General features: G+C 36.4%; 1 protein-coding gene across 3 annotated transcripts in view; it reads right to left on the reverse strand.

The window, feature by feature from the left end:
- Positions 1-20625, reverse strand: part of IMMP2L (IMP2 inner mitochondrial membrane peptidase-like (S. cerevisiae)) — a 729327-nt gene that overhangs the window by 231958 nt on the left and 476744 nt on the right. For 2 of the 3 annotated variants that reach the window (XM_004676950.2, XM_012721037.1), the window contains exon 5: positions 10755-10820. The exons of the other annotated variant lie outside the window; for it this stretch is intronic. In XM_004676950.2, the coding sequence (XP_004677007.1) occupies positions 10755-10820 (66 nt within the window). The remainder of the gene's footprint in view (positions 1-10754; positions 10821-20625) is intronic. 3 annotated transcript variants of the gene reach the window in all.

Below are 20625 nucleotides of genomic sequence, written 5' to 3' on the forward strand. Positions count from 1 at the left end.
AAATATGTGATAAGCTAAAGTGTACAAGACATTCTGCTAAGCTCTGGGGAAACAAATAGCTGACAAAGTACTGGTGCATATATTAATCTCTTATTTGGCCTTTAAAGTAACTGAAAACAGAAAGGTATTTTTAAAAACCAAACACAGAAGTCAGTAACTTTCCAAAGTACGGAAGCAATAGAGCTTGAACTGAATCTAGCATACTCTTCCTAGTGTAGCGTGCCTTCCACTACATTAGAATGCCCCCACCATTCTTAGACATCAAAAAATCAAAAACCATTACATAAAAATGTAATAGCACCAATAACTAATTATATCAGTACTTTAAACACACCTGGTCCTTGAATAAAGTAGTTCCTCTAAACATTTTACAAGAGAAATAATGGTCAATGTTAAGTTTAAACAAGGTTAACTGAAATTGCACAAAAATAGTTATCTGTTCCTTAATTATTAAGTAATTATTCAAGCTGAAAGATTCTGGAATCTTGTTGGCATTCTTCTTAAGCTTAGTTAAAAAAGGCATTTTAAGACAATCATTTTAGCTTCTTGCTGAGATAATTATACTTATATGCCTTTTCAAAAACATTTGACAGACTTACAGTACTTTGAGCACAGGAAAAAGAATCAATATTTTGTTCAAAGATGTATAAAAGTTAGTATTTCTCTATATTTCTACTTAAAGCTCACAACTTCAGAAAGTTGGTAAATTTCTTACATTACTAAGAAATGTAATTAATAAGCCAGCAGCAAAAAAGACCAATACACTAAAACCAGCCCCAGGTGCAGCTTGCTTCTTGCTAGGAAACTGGACTCCCGAAGAGCACTTCACATAATCTGTGTTGGGGGAGAGGGGAGAGGCTCCTAGCAGAACTGAGGAGTAAAATTCTAAAGCCAGGTTATGGAGAAGGAAAAGGAGCTTACTGAAAAACATCAAAGTGAAAAACTGCTACCTTTCAGAGAGAAGCGAGAGGTGTAAATGAGGATGGAGACAGAGCAGAGGGTCAAGCCAGCTTCCTACCATGGTGTTCTTTTCCTAATTAAACCAAGCTATTGGGCTTTGTACCTGAAACACCCCAGTTATTTCATTCAGTCCATGACTTACCAAAGCAGACAGGAGGGCTCTCTACTTCCTTTTAGATATAAAAAGGTTACCTTGAAGAATCTTAAATAGTGAGAAGATCATTTAATATTTATTTTTAAAGTCTTGTAATTTTCTTTTTTAAAGATTTATTTATTTGTGCATACAAAACTGGGGTACAGGCCAGAGGCTCAGGGGTGGCGACAGAGTGGGGAGCAGAACAGGCAGGTTGATGAAGTACACTGCTGAGGGGAGCAGCGGGCGGGTCAGGAGAGGTCTGCTGCACTATATGATCACCTGCAGGGCAGGCAGGAATTGAACTCATGTGGAAGTGGCTTTAGCTTCTTCTTAGTGTTGTGCTTTAACCTGCTGTGCCACTAGGGAGGGCATACTTGTAATTTTCAATAAATTATTTGTGTAGGTCATCCAGCATTGCCACCTGATAGTAAGTTCACAATATCTTTGTGGATATTACTGTTAGGCCTAGCAGAGGTATATGAGGTATACCTAGCAGTGCTTGCCACCTGCATAACTACCACACTGAAAACATCAATCCTTGTATCTAGAACTCAAGTGTATTTTTTGTGTGGAATATTTAAGGAAAACACTTCTGTAAGATAAATATTTTCCATTTTACCAATGAAGAAAAATCAAGTATAAAGAATTAGTAATTTGGCAAAGTAACACAATAAGCAGCAAAGCTGAGATCTAATCAAAATGATCTGAACTTCTAGTGTGTGCTTGTGATCTCTACCCAATGCTAAACTGATAAAGGAATGGCTTATGCATGGATGAATAAATGCACAAGTTGTTCATATCTAAAGAAAAGTCCTATTCAAGAGAAGATGGGCTGTGGGTGAAAACAAAAACAGAAAAAAACAGTAATGAACTGGGGACAAGAGTACAGAAAAATATGTCACCATTATTGGAAAAAGCAGTTTTCGTCTAAGTAGTCTAGTGACTTCCAGCAATTCTTGAATCCTCTGTAGTGCCTCTGGAAACCTCCCTACATTGTTAAATTGGTAACAAAAATAAGTTGGTCTTAAATAATTATTTTATATGTACACTTATGGTAACGACTCGCTGATGGTTAGAAAGAAATGGCTATTGCTAAGCTACATAGTTTATATAGCAATTCCATTTTTATTCTTTGATGCAGCGATGAGTAATCACAAACCAATCACCTCAAAGAAAGGACAACTTTCAAAAGGCATAGTTTTTCAAGCAATCTATAATTCCTTAATAAAAACTATAATTCTTTAACGAAGAACAAGATAAGAATGTCCACAATATGTTAATAATCTCTCAGGCTAACATCAGAGGAAAATGAATACTATTTCACAAATTGCCTCTTTTTTAACAGTAACTAAACCTTTCAGCAGATCCTAGAACACTGAATTTCAATGTTTCATTTACTTAGTGATAGCATTAGTGAAACCCCAAGTACTAAACGAGGATGTCCCATGCCATTTCAATTTGAAAAAATCCAGAAGGACATTAAATCAGCCTAAAGGGTCTCGGGTATTCCTGGTACCAGGTTGATTCAAATTACCAACAACTAGGCCTACTGCAGAAATATGTTCCTGTTGTCAAAAATGCCTGACTTCCCTTTGAGAACTATAAAGAAATGCATGAGCTTCAAGCTATACAACATTCTACTCACCAGTCTTTATCACAGTTCTCTATACATGTTTCTTTTTCATTCTGTCCTTTCTTTTAGGACAGAATGCACTGCTGCATTGAGCCCACCTGCTCCTTGCTTGCTAAGCTGTACTTCCAGTCCTTGTTACTGACCCCAATCTTTAATTGCTTGGTAATCTTCACTTAGGGTTCTTGCTGTAGAGCACACCCACTAATTGTTTGCTAATCTGCACTTCCTGTTCTTATTACTGAGCCCACCAGTTCTCAAAAAAAAAATGCATACCTAAATCTAATCTACCTAATCTACCAAAAATGTCATAAATCAATACATGCTCTCCAAAAAGAGCCCAGTAGATATATTACTCTTCTATTATTCAAAGCTACTGCAGCAACCATAAAAAAAGTTATTAAACAAGCATCATTTTTAGTTTTACTGAGAAAAACTCAATTTAGTTCTGTTTTTCTTCCTATAAAGCTTCATCATTTGCTGGAACATAATAAAATTCAAACATCTGTGATAGGCTCATATTGATTTCTGTGTCTTCAATAGCACATTTAAAATCAAGAAAATTTAAAATGTTTAATTCTAGTGATTCAGTGGATTTTTTTTTTTGCTAATACCAAAAAGTTATTTTTAATATATTAGGGTGTTTTGACATTTTATAATATAGACTTTGAAGGAAAGGAGGAAGTAATGCAAGCCTGAGCAAAACTAGACTAGCTGAGGCAAGCACCCACCCCTCTACCCCCTCCCCCCACCTCTGGAATGCAGGATAGGTTGAGGGGGACAATGTACATTTAAAATTGATTGGATAATGGGAATGGTGTGGCCCAGGCTGATTGGACCTGAAGCACCAGGAAATGAGACATCTATTCCTGGAAAACTGTCATTGGGTGGTTGAACTGTGGCCCAGGCTGTGACGTCTGTTAATCTTTGAATCCATTTGCTAAGTTGAATCTGCGTGGGCTCTGAATTTGCACGGGCTATGGCGTATGTAACGGCCAATAAGACCAATATATTCCCTGACTTTCCTTTGGCCGGGGTCTTGCCTGAACTCTCAGTCCTGCGTGTCCGGCAGGGTACGGCTTGACCCTGGCTAGCCAGCCCAATAAACTCTACTTTGCGAATTGCATTCTTGTGTGAGGCTCTGTCTTTCGCAGGTAATCGAGTTCTCGGACCCTAACAACTTGAGAAATTATCATTTAAGTATTTTTGCAGTGAGAGAAGTTTGAATGGCTCCTCCTCAGACTGCCTGCAATATCAACACTTGTTAGTGAAAATCTTGCCCTCCTAGTACAGAAATGACAGAGCCATCCGCGAGATACCTTCTCCACAAATCCACTAACCCTTCCTGGCTTCATTCCTCCACAGGACCCAGGAAGTGCTTCTTGGAATCCTGCTGAAAATGAAGGGCTACAAACTAAAGAGAAAAAAAGAATGCAGAGCGCACTTTATTCATATGTTAACCATTTGCTCCAGGTTGCCTGACAGCCCCATTTATGTTTATTATTCCAATGTAACAATAGGGATCATCCCCTTTCTCTCTCAAATAAATTTAGAAACCTAAATTTCTCTCTCACCTAAATTTAGATGATAACTTATCTGGTTGCTCTTTTCACTGAGGACTAAAACAACTATTCAATTACTTTATGAGGTGGTTAAATACAAGGAACCCCAGATTCCAAATATCTATCAAGTGTATTTAGCCAAGTAAAAGAATAAATGATGCTAGACTTCATTTGCTTCTCGGCTGAGAAAATCTGTGAAACAGAAAGACAAGTGTCTCAATTAAAAAAAAAAATTGTTGCTATCTAAAATTTTCTACTGTGGTTGATTCGTATTGACTTGCTGCAGTTTAGAGCTTTGTATTCATTTTATCCTTTCCTAAAAATTTGCTCCCTATGAGTCATACAAATTAAGAAGGAAAAGCAAATAACTATAGAAAATATTTTGGTGGAACTAATGGCTCTGTCTTAATATTGCTTTCATTAGCTTTTCACTGTTCATTTATAGATAGGCATGCCCATTTGGTTGAACATTATGAAAGCGATTGCATGCCCAGCAAAGTTCTTTAGAGACTCAAACAATTGACTTGTGATTTTAATCAACACTGACATCAGTATAGAAAGTTCAGACACCCAAAGTCTCATCTCTTGACTGAATTCTCTGAAGAAATACTTCAATTCCACTTTTCACCTTGTCAATAAAATCATAATGACTTTGATTATAAGTAATGCGACTACTTTATGAGTCACTCTGAAAATAACAAATCAAAGTAGCCATCATTCATGGCATAAACAAACACTTTTAGGAGAAGCTAGATACTATTTTCTTGAAAGAAAAACACTTTGACCAGTTCTTAATTCAGACAATCTCCCTTTCATCTATTCCCCACACAACACATAGAGTGAACCTTTAAAAATTCTGATCCAATCATATTCCTCCTTCATTCAAAACCCACCACTGTCTTGCTAACCCTTTAAAATAAAACCTAAGTCTTTACTGTGTCTCACAAGTCTCTACAAACTGCTAAGACATAGTCTCCTACCTCAATGTTCCTCCTTTAGTGAGCTCTAACAGACTGGTTGCCTGTAGTCTCTTAAACTAATTAATATCTATCCAACTCAGGTTTGTATGTGTTACCCCCTTGGTCTGTACTACCCACTTTCAAATACGAATATGACTTTTATTCTCCCTCCCTTAACTGAGAGGTCTGCTCAAATATCTTCTCTTTAGAGAGGTTTAGTGAACATCCTACCTAAATAGCTGCCCCAGGAGCCTATCGTCACTCTACATACCCATTCCAACTTTATTTTTCTTTATAGCTCTTCCAGCTCGTGAGATTTCTTTATGGGCTGTATATTTGTCTGTTACAGTATCCTTTAACTGACCAGAATGTAAGAGCCCTGAGGGCAAGGACCTTGTCTCTTTTGTTCACTTACGCTCTCCAGGGTCTAGATCAGTGCCCATTAAATGAATGGTTCTAAAGCCCTATCTGACAATGAACAGACTAAGTGAAATATGATCTGATAATCTCATACTAATTTTAAAATTTGGCTTGAAATATGTTGACTTCTGTATCTAAACTTCAGAACTTTATATTAAAATCAAGGTATTTGATTCTTTCCTTGACAAAGGTATTTCACACAGTGTTGTTAAATGAGTATAGATGTACATAAATATGAATGGAATATAAATGTACATAAAGTGCATGGGGGAAATTTGACTGTATATATTAGAACAAAAAATAACACCAACAACATGTGCTGGCCCAATATTTAAACTTCTAGCTATCTATTCTACAAGAATGAACACATGGTATAAAATGGTAGAGATGCAAGGATGCTCATTATAATATTTTGAATTTTCCAACAATTTTTTATTTCTGGAATTAAAGTAAGTGTTTATCTTCCCTAAAGGGCAATGGCATAGCCATTATCTAGGGGAGTAGATTTTAATTTTATTGACACTAGGTTTCAAATAGTAATGCTGAACAAATGACTACTGAACACAATGTCCAAACTGGGGAGTCCTCACAGGATCTGCCATAAGAGCCCTATCCAGTAGGTTCACAGGGCTGTGGAGTCTAAGCCAGGTGCCTAGCCTCCTTAGCCACAGTGACTAGACCGGGCATCTGTCCCAAAGGCATCTGACCCACTGGCTGACCAGCAGCCTGTCTGGTAGGTAGACCTCACCGGGGTAAACTCAGGTACTTTCAACATGAGGTGCACCTAGGGAATTGAGCAGTTGGTCATGTCAACTGAAACACAGACAAGACAGGCAAAAGCAATGTGCAGTAGGCTGAATACACAAGTAAATAGAAACCAGAGGTCCTGCTACATGACCATTTCTGTTGTTCAGTGAGGCTGGGCTGCTCCTTAGATCCCAAGCTATGTTCAAAATAAGTGTTCATTAAACCATGTCTTACTACAAATCTATTTGTTTTGTTTTGTACACTGAAGGAGGTTAACTAATAGATCATTAAATCGAGAATTGAATTAAGTCGTGAAAGGAGATTATGGTTCCCTCTCTATATTTTAATTATAAGTAATTCAAAACCTACAGTAAGTATAACAAAGTCCCTCAGATGTCAGGGCCATTTTATGATTATCAAAATCTTCACTCCCAAAATCTGAGTCATCTATATTTGTGCTTATCTGTATTATCAAGGCAAAGGTGGAACTGGAAAGTGCCTATCACAGACTAAAGCACTTGCCTACTATGAGTCAGGCATCAGTGGACAGGTGGCTTTTAATGGTGGACAGGCAGTGGGGGCAGCGTGGGAAAGTACTTCTGTAGAGTGTGATCTTATACCTCAAAATCACGAACATTGTTGTAAGTCAAATGTTACCATAATTAAAAAAAAAGATTTTTATCAGTTACACAATAAAATAAAATTAAAAATTAAGATATATTTTAATATATTTAAAAATGGGTCACAGAGAAAAAATATAAGCATAATAGTAAATAATACTTTTAAGCTTTCCAGTAGAAAACTACTGTAGAAACAGGTAGGTGGACAGAGATAGCAAGATTCCAGTACTTTTTGAAAGCTCAGGAAAGCTAGGATCTTTAGTTGTTAGTTCCAAAGGAAATTAATACTTTATTTCATTTTAAAATACAAACATGATCTTTTTCTAAATAATTTTCAAAGAATTTTTAGAGGCTACAGAGTAAGTAAGAATATCTTGAGCTTTGGTCCTCTCATTTTTTAGTATTGCTCCATAATGGAGGTGCTCTAAATCTGACAGGTACATTTTAGTCAGATTGCTTAATCTGTGCTAGCGTTAGTGCACGCAGTTTAAGCTTTTTGGGAAAACAGAATTAAAAACTATCCTCAAAAGTATTTTAGCTCTCACTTTGTGTAGACCGAGCCACAGCTCCTTTAAAGTAAACAAACAAAGTGACATGCATTATACCACATCAACTTGCTAAATTTCAAATGTTGGTATAAATTTAAAGAAGTAGATTAAATAAGGCCTTATTATATATAGTTAAAACACGTGATTATTACAATAGTATTTTGTAAAGCTACAAATTTTATCACTGAGTTGAAAACTTCTGTTTCACATGCCTTTCCATTTCCACTCATCTCTATTACAAGCACAGCTCCTTTTATAGAGCTTGATTTTATTGCACTTCAATTTATTGTCCTTTGCAGATGTTGCATTTTTTGGGGGGATTGACAATTGGTGGTGACCCTGCTTCATCACAATGATTGGCACCATGTTGACAACAGCATGCCAACAGCACATTTTAATGATTCTCACAATATTTGTAATTTTTTAATTACATATGTGATCAATGATCGCTGAAGTTACTAATGTAATTGTTGGGGCACCTCAAATCATACTCAGACAAAATGGTGATTGAGAAATGTAGTGTAAGTTCTGGCTGCTCCACCAATCAGACCTCTCTCTCTCTCTTCTCAGGCCTCCCTACTCAGTGAGAGACAACAACATTGAAATAGGCCAGTGAATAATCTACAAAAGCCTCAATGTATTCAAGTGAGAAAAAGTGCTGCATGATTTTCACTTTAAAAATCAAAAGCCAGGGGGCCCTCCCTGGTGGCACAGCGGGTAAAGGCACAGCACTGGGAATCTAAAGCCGTTTCCGCATGAGTTCAATCCCCGCCTGCCCGGGAGGTGACCACATGGCGTGGCAGACCTCTCCTGACCCGCCCGCTGCTCCCTCAGCAGTGTACTTCCTCTATCTGCCTGTTCTGCTCCCCACTCTGTCACTGGTGAAGCCTCTAGCCGCCCCTAAGCCTCTGGCCTGTATTCCAGTTCTGTATGCACAAATAAATAAATCTTTAAAAAAAAAAAATCAAAAGCCAGGAATGAGTCATCTTAGTGAAGGCAGGTCATAAGCCCAGATAGACCAAAAGCTAGGTCTCTTATGCTGATCAGCTAGCCAAACTGTGAATGAAATTCAAATTTAAATTAAAAGAACTACTCCAGTGAACAAACAAGAAACTGAAACAGGCGTTTTGCTGATATGAAGAGTCTGGACAGAGAACCACAGCAGTTGTAGTGTTCTTTTAATTCAAAAACCGAATCCAGAGCAAGAGTCTAACTCTCTTCAATTCTATAAAGTCAGAAGTGATGAAGTTGGTGAAAAAAAGCCTAAAGGTAGCAGAGGTTGGTTCACAAGGTTTAAGGAAAGAGGCCATCTCTGTAACGTACGGATACAAGGAGAAACAGCACGTACAGGAACTGTTTTCCACAAGATCTAGCTAAGACCACTGATAAAGGCCACTGCACTGAACAACAGATGAAGCAGTCTTCTCGAAGAAGAAACCGTCCAGTACTTTATAGCTGGAGCAGAGATGTCAATGCCTGGCTTCCAAGTTTCAAAGAACAGACTGCCTCTTTTATTAGTAGTTAATGCAGGTGGTGACTTTAAGCTGAATCAATGCTCATTTACAATTCTGAAAGTCTTCGGACCCTTAGGAAGCATGGCTAAACCTATCTCTGCTCTATAAGTGGGACAGCAAAAACTGGATGACAGGACACTGATTTACAAGATGATTTACTAGAGATTTGAAGCCCACTTTTGAGACCTATTGCTCAGGGGGGAAAGAGAGACTTCTTTTCAACATACTACTGCTCTTCAACAATAAACCTGGTCACGGAGAACTCAGCTGGAGCTGCCCTGGAGATGAATATCATTTCTATGTCTGCTAACACAACATCCAGTCTGCAGCTCATAGCTTAAAGAGCCATTTGGACATTCACTTCTTATTACTTGGAAATACATTCCATAAGATTGTAAGTACTATTAACAATGATTCTTCTGATCTAGGGAAGGCAAATTGAAAACCTCCTGAAAAGAATTCACCACTCTGGATGCCATTAAGAACATTCATGATTCACAGGATGTCAAAATAGCAGTATTCAGGGGAGTTTGTAAGAAGTTGATTCCAACTCTCATGGATGACTTTGAGAAGTTCAAGACTTCAGTAGAAGTAAGTACAGATGTGACAGATATAGCAAGAGAACTAGAATCAGAAGTGGGACCTAAAATTGGGACTAAATTGCAGCAAACTCATGCTAGAACCTGAACAGGTGAGGAGTTGCTTTTAATGGATAAATGGCTTCTTTAGCTGAAAGTTAAGTTTGATGAGGATGCTGTGATAGCTTTAGAGTATTGCATTAGCCCAGCTGTTTAAAGCAGTGGTAGAATATGAGAGGATTGACTCCAATTGTGAAAGAAGTTCTAATGTGAGCAAAATACCATCCAACAACATTATATATGACAGCATTTATATACTATTTATGGAAGAGTCAACCTTGAGGCAATCTTCATTGTTGTCTTATTTTAAAAAGTTGCTACAGTCACCCCAATCTTCAGTAGCTATCATAAACAGCATCAAAAAACCCTGACTCATAAACAGCATCAAAAAACCCTCTCCCCACAAAAACTTGCTGAAAGTTCCGATAATAAATTATTTTTTAAATCACAGTCCACACGTTATATATGTAGAAACAGTGCTATGCCCACGAAATGGACTAGAGCATAGTCTAAACAAACCTTTTATAAGCACAGGGGAACCCCAAAATTCTCATGATTTGCTTTACAGCAATATTTGCTGCATTGTGGTCTGAAATGAATGTACAAATCTCTGAGGTGTACCTACATTATAAAAGCTCATCCTTAGTTTTCTTCTAATAAAATAAAATGTTCCTAAACTTAACTAAAGTGATTCTTGACATCATAATCTAAAATAACATGCTCATTTTAATCCCTAAAAAGTAATGATTTAAAATTGCTCATTTTACAAAATGTACTTAATTTTTATTTCTTGGTGCTTTACAGTTAAATGATTAAAAAAAAGTGATCAAAAGTTCAAGTATGCCTCATACCTTGGAATGGTTGTGATGCTTGGTACAGATATACCAATTAATTTGGAAGTTCTCTGAAGCTTTGATATTCTTTTGAATTGAAATGAACTCCCAAGTAATATAATTTAAAACTAAATGAAAAGATAGATATTTACAGTTTTGCTCAAAAACAACAGATTAAAGTACTCACTTTACAATATCTCCTTCAAGAGCAATCACTCTCTTAATGATCTTCTGTTCTGGGTTTTTAGGAGACCTAGAATAAGAAAAGGTTATGCAGCTAGTTAAGTCTCTGTTGTTTTAAGAAATGAAAAGAAAATTCATAACAAAACAGGCTATAGTACAGTCATTACAGAACCCTTCGCCCCATGATAGGGCATCAATCCAACTTAGGTCTCAACTGATATGAAACTACTATTGAAGAAATTCTCATTTTAAACCTCTGGAAAAGAAAAAAAAAAAAACATGTTAAAACTTTACAGAAAGAAAATATTATCAAAGCTAAGTAATTGCAGGAAAGGATTCTCACACAACACAATGATTAAACATTTCATAAAAATGATAATTGTTTCTTCTTTTACTTAAAATAATTGGAATTTGATTTACAATCTCAATAAAAAACAAGAATTTTGTTAAAGAGTTAGAAAAAATTAAATTCCATTTAAGTTTAGCCTCTTGAAGATGAAGTAATTCTAATGCTAAAACAAGGTAACTGACAGTTAAATTGATAGGTTCTGATACACGTACTGCTAACATCATTTATTTTGTTATGATTAAGAGCTTATGATAAATGTTTGCAGCCATGCTATTTACTCTAAATAAATAACCCCTTGCTCCCTCTCTTCCCTTCTCTTACTTTCAGGCTCCTCCCCTTCATTTTTTCTCTGGGATCTCCCATTTTTGGGAAGCTCCGTTTGTCCTAATATTTTCACTTAGTGAGGTCCTAACATCTGCCAGTACTTGCGTGAGTGAGTTTAGCATAGATCTTGTAGCCTCAATGAAAGTGATCTGAGAATCAGGCTTCCTGGCAACTTCATGACAGACCCTGGGCCAGACTAACCACCTATGTACGCTGCCTTTGGTGTCATGATGCTCATAAAATGTATGAGCTAATTCCTGTTTTGTTGTAAGTTGTCAGCTATAGCAATTTATTATACAACACTGGATAACTCGATCTTAATGGAACCAGTTTTCTGCCAATAACATCTTAAATCTTTTTATTGAATAGATTCATTTCAAGAAACATTTCACACATCACATAAATGATGACTTAATATGTCACAGGAAATCAGAGATAGATAAAAATATTTTCAATTTAAGTCACCTTTTGAATTGAATTTCTCTTGAAAAGAAGGATAATAGACAAAAACTAAAAATATTTTTAAAAGTCAATAGGTTTTTATTAATTACTTTTAAAAGTCTTCCTTCATCAAAGGAAAAATAAAATTTCAGTATGATTCTATTTCCCATATCTTGCAGAGAAAATGAAATCATCAAAACTATTTGGATCAATTACTCACAATCTCATAATTTTTCACTGAATTAATTATTAATATTCTTTATTTTAAAGGGAAATTTTATAAAAGTTTTTAACATGTCCCATTCACTGAATAGACGATCTTTAAACTGATGAAATGTGTTTTCTGCCCGGGTTAAACAGGTCCTACAAAGGACTGGGACACTCTTTATATATAGTATGTGCACATGTAACATGCCTTTCTGTGACACAGAAGCAGAATGTTGTATTCTCTTTAACTTAACTACACTTGCAAAACATTGATCCAAATGCAATGATTATGGGTGCATGTGAATTTTAGCTACATGGATATTGTCTATTTTTACAAAAATGAAAAACTTTCAATGAGTAACCCATAAATAAATTGAAGCCCATCCACATAATTAAAGTTTCCACTACTAGAAATAATATTACTTCAGAAAATTTAGTTATGTGGAAATATCAATAGTTATGTATGGATTAAAAATGTAAATTAGAATGTACATTGTGTATCTGATCTCATTGCTATAATTACAGAGAAAATATGCATATACTTATACTGGGAAAAGACCAGGAAGGATATAAAACACAAGATGGGTGAGTTGTTTGTATGATAAAACACATACTAGACTTTTGATTCACTTTACTGGGAAATTCATTAGCAGATGACAATTGTGGGTGTCATATGACATTACTTGAAACAAAATGCTCCAAGATAGTGAGATCACAATTAATTACCAAGTTGCACTGTCTAATAATGGGGTATTAACATTACTGACATCATATGAAAAGCAACCCTAATCGACATAAAACAGTATTTTATGCCAATAATCTTTAAGCATTTGAGACCCTGAAAATTATTTTATTTTAAAATAATCCACATTTTAACATCAAGAGGCAAAATAGAATGTGCAAAGTAAAGCAATCTATATAATTAAAGTCTTATGAATTACTACTTCAAATATATCTATAAATTTTAATGTAATATTAAACTCATGAATCTAATCAAATGATTCAAATAAAAAAAGCTATTACTAACATTAATCCCATTACTGCTCAAAATCTATATCTATATTTTAATCATTAGGCTGTTGAAAGCATTACTTTGATGTAAGTGGAAGTGGTATGGGGAGTTATTACAGATTTACATTGTGAAAGTCATTGAACTGCTCTGTCTAAATTTTCTTCGCCACTTGTCTATCTCCTAGGAAGTGTGAATAATAAAAAGTAAAGGTTTATGCTTTACTTTAGGGATATAATGCATGCTTCCCAATAAATACAAAAACTTGAGTTTAAAGCTGTAATTTTAGTGATTTCAGAATAAGCGACATTTTACAATATGTAATTTTGGAATCTGGATTTTAAGCACTCATTATGCCAATGATTAATTAAGCTAGGTTTCTCCTAAGGATTGAACAAGATGACTAGCATGGTCTAAACGATGTATGTCTCACCAGATCCACTTGGGGTGGCAGAACTTGTCCCTACTCAGACTGTTGTGGGAGAGGGACAGGGTGTAGTACTAAAGAAACATTACAGCTAACTTGATAGTGTTCATACTGAAAATCCACGGATTCGTTTTACATTAAATGGGTATTACCTGTAATGTCAAAATTAACATGAGTAATTTTCAGTGTTAGGTCCAGTACACTTGCTTCACACTCAGGACCATGAGCTTTCTGCATATAGCCTCTCTCTCCCTTTTTTTTACAGCCTCATTTTTAATGATTCATTTTTAAAAAGATTTATTTATTTATTTATGCATATAGAACTGGGGTAAAGGCCAGAGGCACAGGTGCAGTGAGAGGATTCATCAGAGACAGATTGGGGAGCAGAACAGTCCAAGTGATGAAGTACACTGCTGAGGGGAGCAGCAGGAGGGTCAGGAGAGGTCTGCCGCATCATGTAGGTCACCTCCAGGGTGGGATCGAACTCATGCTGAAGTGGCTTTAACTTAAAGTGTGCTTTAATCTGCTGTGCCCCAGGGAGGACCCATAATTCACTTTTTTTTTTTTAATCCAATGCAGATTATTAAATAGTGCTCTCAAGAATCCTGACTTAGGTCAGTATTTCTGTTCTTTCTTTACCCACACAAGTTTCTTTTTATATCATGTGACTCTTTTGAACTTAAAGAAATGAGATAGACTTTTGTTGCTTTTTGACTTCATTGCTAAATATGGAGCTTAAATATACTTTCAGAAAATGATATATATATACATATCAAACTATATATGTATAAAATTATAAACTGTAGTCTGAAACTGTAGCCTAACAAGATGAAGAAACATAAGCAGACTATACATAGAGTCGATCCCTAACAATTAATTTTGTTTTGCTATCTCAGATAATGCTCCAACCTAATGGTCATATAATTAGCAAAGAGAATTAGAGATGAGGGTGCATGAACCAGGTTAAAACTGATACTTTAAATTTGTCTTCTATATTACCTAGTTTCTTAAATAAGGGTCAGCTGTTGGTGGAAGAGAAGATTCTAGGAGAGGTAAGCAGCAACAGGCTGGAATATTGGTTGTAAAACATTCAGAAAACCTAGTAAGAAGCAAGTAGGACTCTAGTACACTCCTGCCAGGCTCCTGTGAGAGGTGCTGAGGAGTAGGGAAGGAGTGAGCTGTCTACTCCCACTCTTCTCTCAAAGCATCTGCTGCCCGAATCAGACTCCTGAGCTGACTCTGAGAACTGAAAGGTTTCAGTCAGGGTTACCGTCATCTCATGAGGCAGTGTAAAAAGTTGGGGTTTTAGGCTTATCTTCTACAGTTCCTTATAAAATTAAATGTATTTTAATGGTACTGATGAAACCAGAAAAGCATGAACTTTAAGAGTGAAACTGCTGCTTATTGATAATTTTTTTTGGTTAAATTTAAGGGTTATTTTACTGTCACTAATTATGATTACAAAAAAAATATTAATAAGCAAAAAGTGACAAGTTGTCTTATTAGTAAACCAGCTTTGATTGTGTAAAATCAATTAAATGTGCATTATGACTCTAACTTCTGTAAATGAAAAAAGCTGAAATAGTTTTATAATTGACTGTTTTGATTCTGAAAAATGAATGTCTTCCCTTAACTACAAAAAAAATCTAAGGAATTTAGCAAGTGGTTTAATTTCTACCAATAGTTATGAATTCAAGCATTTCAAAAATAGAACAATGCAATCTTCAGATATTGAACATAATTACAATAATACCTCACTGTCTAGAAAAGGCATGCAAGTTAATACATATTGCATACATGTAATATATATGTGTGTGTATATATATATATATATATATATATATATATATACATATAATTTATATGATTGTGGGAGTTATACTAGTCTACATGGTATCTTGTTATTTAAAGAAATTCCCATGTCCTGTAAAGAAGTTTCTGGACTAAAAAATACATTCCCTCACTCAATTATTTTCTAAATCTGGCTTTTATGCATTAAATATGCTTAAAGTGGTGCACAGCTGTGGAAGTGGAGGAGAAGCATAACTAACATACTGACTGTGGGAAACAGACCCTTGAGCACCCACCGTCGTCATATGGAAGCTCTACCATTCTGTTCCCAGTCTAGCAGGACATGCACTCAGGAGTTTCTGACTTCTTTTACTATTGTCATAAGTCTTGCCCCTCTAGCCACCTGAGCTCACTGACTATGCCTTTGCAATAGAATACCATTTAAAGCCATGGAATAAAACAAAATTAATTAGCCTTTAAGAGAATTACAAGCATCAGCCTAACTTCATAATCCTGACACTATAATTTATCTGACCAGTTTTATAATTGTAGCATCAAGTAGTGCTACATATTTTTGGTAGGATTGGTGAATGTATGTACCATAAGACAGCTTGAAATTGCAAGTTCTTGATATTTTCTCCATCAAGCTATTCAATATCCAACAATATGGCAGAGGAAAAGCAGACCCACTGAAATGTGATCTAAGTACAGTATGTAGGAGCTACAGTAAAGACATCCGTGTGCACAACCATGTTAATAGTATCTGTTGTCAACTGGAGAATGCTCTGAGAAATATGGCACAGGGCCAGTCTGGCAAAGGGAGCTCACTCACCATTTGGCCATGATGTTGGTCATCTATGGGGATGAAACGTTAAGCTTGGGCAGGGCTATCTTGGTAAAGTTGAGGAAAGTAAGAACAATGGCAGTCTTCACCATTTTATCTGGGGCAAAAGAAATCATTGTCCCCACTCTGTGTCCTACCAAGCTGGCAAATAATCAGTCATCAGACAGATTATCCACACAGAAGTTTAATTATGACCTGCCTACTTCCTGTGTATTTGGGAGAAACCCAGCATGGCTGTTATTTGACCACCTGGATTCAGATGCCATCTTAAATAGCTCAGCTAAGTTAGCTCAGACATGGAGGTTGAGGGAAAAGAGGGAAATGACTATAGCCTTTCCTAGGGAAAACGAAAGTACTTCTGGTCTTTTCCAGGGAAAAGAGGTCAGAAAATCAGACCTTATTGTAATAGATCATCACAAGGAATTTAGAAATAAACATCAAAAACAACTTTCATCTTTCCTTCAAGCCCTTCCATGAAATAACCCTTTTGCCAGAAACATGTCTAAAGCAGCAGTATTTTGCCATCTTGTAACCCACCTACTTTTTCACCCATAATTTCTAATCAGGTAAATATCTGAGAAGAGAGAAAGAGACTAAATATTTACCCTTACAAATATAAAAGTAAATATTTTATCCACACTGAATTAAGCCTTTCAAATCTGCCCAATTATGCCCAACAGTACTTGGAATGGGCAGAAGCTATAAGATTCACATGTGTTCCAGTGTGACTGGTGTGTCTGTCATCAATGTAACTTCCTGTGCTCAGAGAAAAATATAGGCTGTGCCTGTGCCAGACCTTTGGTCCCATTACTACAGTTACAGTATGATACTCTTCAGGGTCAGTCAGCAGCAAATAAAGAGTCACATGGAAATGGGTAAATTTCAGTGCTTTCCAGGATGGGGTTAAAGGTGGAGGGGCCTTTACAAATGAGAAGTAGACAGCCCAACATTCCTCTCAGTGGACACCAAAATGAACAGGTGTCAACTGAGGTCCAAGTGTCGCTACCCTAGGACTATCACACAGTTTCACTATTAATCTGAGCTGCTTTTACAATTGGAGCAGAATATGTAAGAATATGTTTTTTCTTACAATAAGAAACTTAAATTCTGTAATGCCAATATAAAGTATCTTTGCATACCTGATTTTTCTGGCCTGAGAATTTGTACATTCCATTTACTTTATTCCATCACATATGTCTGCTCTCCAGTGGTGTGGTGACATGCATTATTAATGTTTTTCACTGTGTTCCGGGATTCAAAATTTCCTACTAAAGTTGAGTTAGGTGTGGAAAGAGCTGAGATTCACATGAGCACTGAAACTATTCTAATTGCTCTAAAATGTTCAATCTGCTCATGAATGTTGACAGTATGGAGGTTAGAGTAGAAGTGGAATATGCAGCATCCAGGTTTGTTTCTATCTAACCCTGTTTGAACTCATAAATTTGGAAATATAATACTATCATTTAGTGAGAGAGTTCTCAGATAGGCTTCAGTAACTGCAACAATTTGCTCCCTTGAAAATGTCAACATTATGTCCCTACTAGCAAACTGAACAGTTAGAGCAAATTATCTTCAGAAAGCAAATACATGAGGTTTGGGATTTTAAAATCAACTACAATTAGCCACTTCTGAAAACAGTATTACCAAATACTTGCTCAGCTTGACAGTCACTTAAATGGCTGTAGTTACTAAACTATCAGAAACTTTTTCTATTTATTTTATTTTCCACGTATACTAGGGCAGTTTATCAATGCTTTAAACTCAAATGTACTAAGATTAAACTAAATGTCTAACGTCTATTCCTAATACTTTTATGTCTAGGTCTCGTAGTATTACCAACTTGCTTTCTACTGGATGGAGTTACATGAGCCTACAAGGAGGCAGAGAGAGTACAACGTCTTGTGTCTTATAAACTAGACAAATATGGTAGGGTATTGGGAGGCTGCGCATACAGGAGAGAGTGTGGTATTAGTGTACTTGTTATGGAAGGGTCAGAAGACCTCTCCACCCAGAGGCAGGAGATTCAAGCCTGCCATTTGGCTTCTAGTAATTTAACAGCTAAGTGGGACAGTGAAGATGAGCCTCTAGGCCAGTGGGTGGTGCTGAGCGCCCACTTGATGGTAGAGGGTAGAGCTTTCCAGATTCCACCCTGATGGCAAGGGCAATGTATATGTTGGGTTTAGGAAAATCCTGATGTGAAACAGGGGCGGACGTAGGGCGTATACAGTTACCATGCACCTGAGGAGTTAAACCACTAACAAGGAAGGATGGCTATGGAGAAATCAGCAACTTGTCCCATGCCTACAATGTGGATTCAGGTCTCTGCTGACACTGTCTTGGAGAGAGCAGATGGCATGTAGTCACGTGCCGGTCAATACTTAATAATCTCAACCTCTCTCTCCACTCTCCCCCGTAAATAAAGTCTATGTTTATTGTTCTTCCCACAACATCTGTTTTTGAGTGGTTTCCTGTAGTATTAAGTGTGCCAGTGAAAAACCACTGAGTCATCCCTAGTCCTAAGGTTTGTTCTGTTTCACCAGGGCCATAGAATTAGAAAAAGCTTGATTACGTTGTAAGAATTTCATGTCTGTCCTTTCCTCTTGCTAGATTACCCTGGAAAAGTATTATTCACTCTGAAAAACATTCTTAGTTCAAATGTTCCAAATATAGAATTACAATGGACTCCCTGTCCAACCATATTTAAACATGTGATGCATTATTTCACAAGATGTAGATTGTCTCACTATTTTTAGGTGACTGTAAAGTAATCAACAACCATAAAATGTGTTCAGGTACACTGTTATAAAAGTGAATATGTTGAGGCAACAGTATGCCAGGTGATTTACCCCTTTCAATCATTTTTTTTTTCATGTGCACAACTGTACAATCTTTTCTCCCTAGTCCATAAAAGTTCATTCCAAATAAATGGTACTCACTTAAAGTGGAACATATAAATGTCTGGCCACATATGTTGTTCCTTACAAGAAGTCAGTTTGACGCAAGAGCATAGACATTGATTAATGTGAGAAGGCACTCTGCTTTTCTGAGCACTGTTCTCTCATTCTTTACACACAAAATGGACTCTAATCTCTACAGCTGTCATGTTGATGCCCTTTGTGAGCTGTGCATTTCACAGGCTCTGAAGCCACTCTTCCACTCAGGCATGATCAACAGCTTTCCTCAAAATTAGAACAGAAGTGAGAGATTAAGTTAAAGTAGGAGCAAACCCTTATCTTCATGTATGGAAGAAATTCAGAGGGGACCTAATTTCCATATGGTTCCCACCGTTGAAGCTTAATGAGTCTCTTCCAGATACAGGTATAACCATCAGTAATCCTCAAATACCTCTACGATGGAGTAAAAAACAAGTCCAAATAGAATTAAGGAAAATAATCTCCAACTGATTTTACATGCCTGTGGATTAAATGCATGAAGGAGGCTTTTGATTTAAATATGAGCAGGTTCTCAAAAGCATATGCTTACCACCCACCACCACCCTTCATCTGAATGTAAAAAGAATTTCATTTCACTGTGGCATGGGAGCTGTGCCAGGATGCATGAACACGAATATCAGTAATTAAGAAAGCTCTCCAGTGTATGATGGTTTCAGAGGTCTCATCTACTTTAATGTGGATTTATAGGCAATGGCATCATGTTTTTGGATTGACCACACTGAGTGAGGATTTAAGTAACATTATTAAACCCATTTGGGATTTGTAAATAACCTTAGTCTACTCCCTAAAATAAAATGTCTTTCTTGAAAAGATATAACAAGATCACAAAAATTCTCTCTGACTCAGCTTCATTTAAACGTGTACAGATCCAAAGCCTTGCCAGTGCAGACCATGTCAGGATCCCCCACCTTTCATCAGTTTTCTCTCTCCCCTCTGCCATCTGCTTGCCTTGCTCTTTTCAGCCCAGTGCCCATCCCTCCAGGCTGTTCGCTGGCGCTTCCTACTTTCCTCCAATTCGCTGCAGCAATAATCCATGAAATGCCCAGGTCTTTTCAAATTGTTCTTCCCAGAGATTTTCTTCAGTATAACCCTCTGGGGATTCTGGACACTTGCCCATCCCATATATCATTTATCAGCAAAAAAAGAAAGAAAGAAACATTGCCATTGCTTTGGGCCCTCTGTTTTAAGCACAATTATGTTCAGTCATATTGTTATTTGTTAGCATAGAATGAAAATGTTCTGAACACCTTCCCTATTATTGCCATCGCCCAAATTCTTATAATTTTAAGTTTTAAAAAATTAAATATAGCACTCAGAGGAATCTGATGATAAAGTATCATAACTAATTCAAATGTTTCTGGGAAAGTTGTAATTCCTTTTCATTAATTTTAATACATAAAAGTATGTCATAGTTAAATCAAAACACAATAAATATCCTACTGTAGAGTGATTAGTTACAGATTTATAACAAATATGTGGCATGATTTAATAAAAGAAAAAGCAAGGAAACAGAACTCAAAGGTATAACA

The sequence above is a fragment of the Condylura cristata genome, unplaced genomic scaffold, assembly GCF_000260355.1.
Source record: "Condylura cristata isolate star-nosed mole 26May11 unplaced genomic scaffold, ConCri1.0 scaffold00005, whole genome shotgun sequence".
Lineage (NCBI taxonomy): Eukaryota > Metazoa > Chordata > Mammalia > Eulipotyphla > Talpidae > Condylura > Condylura cristata.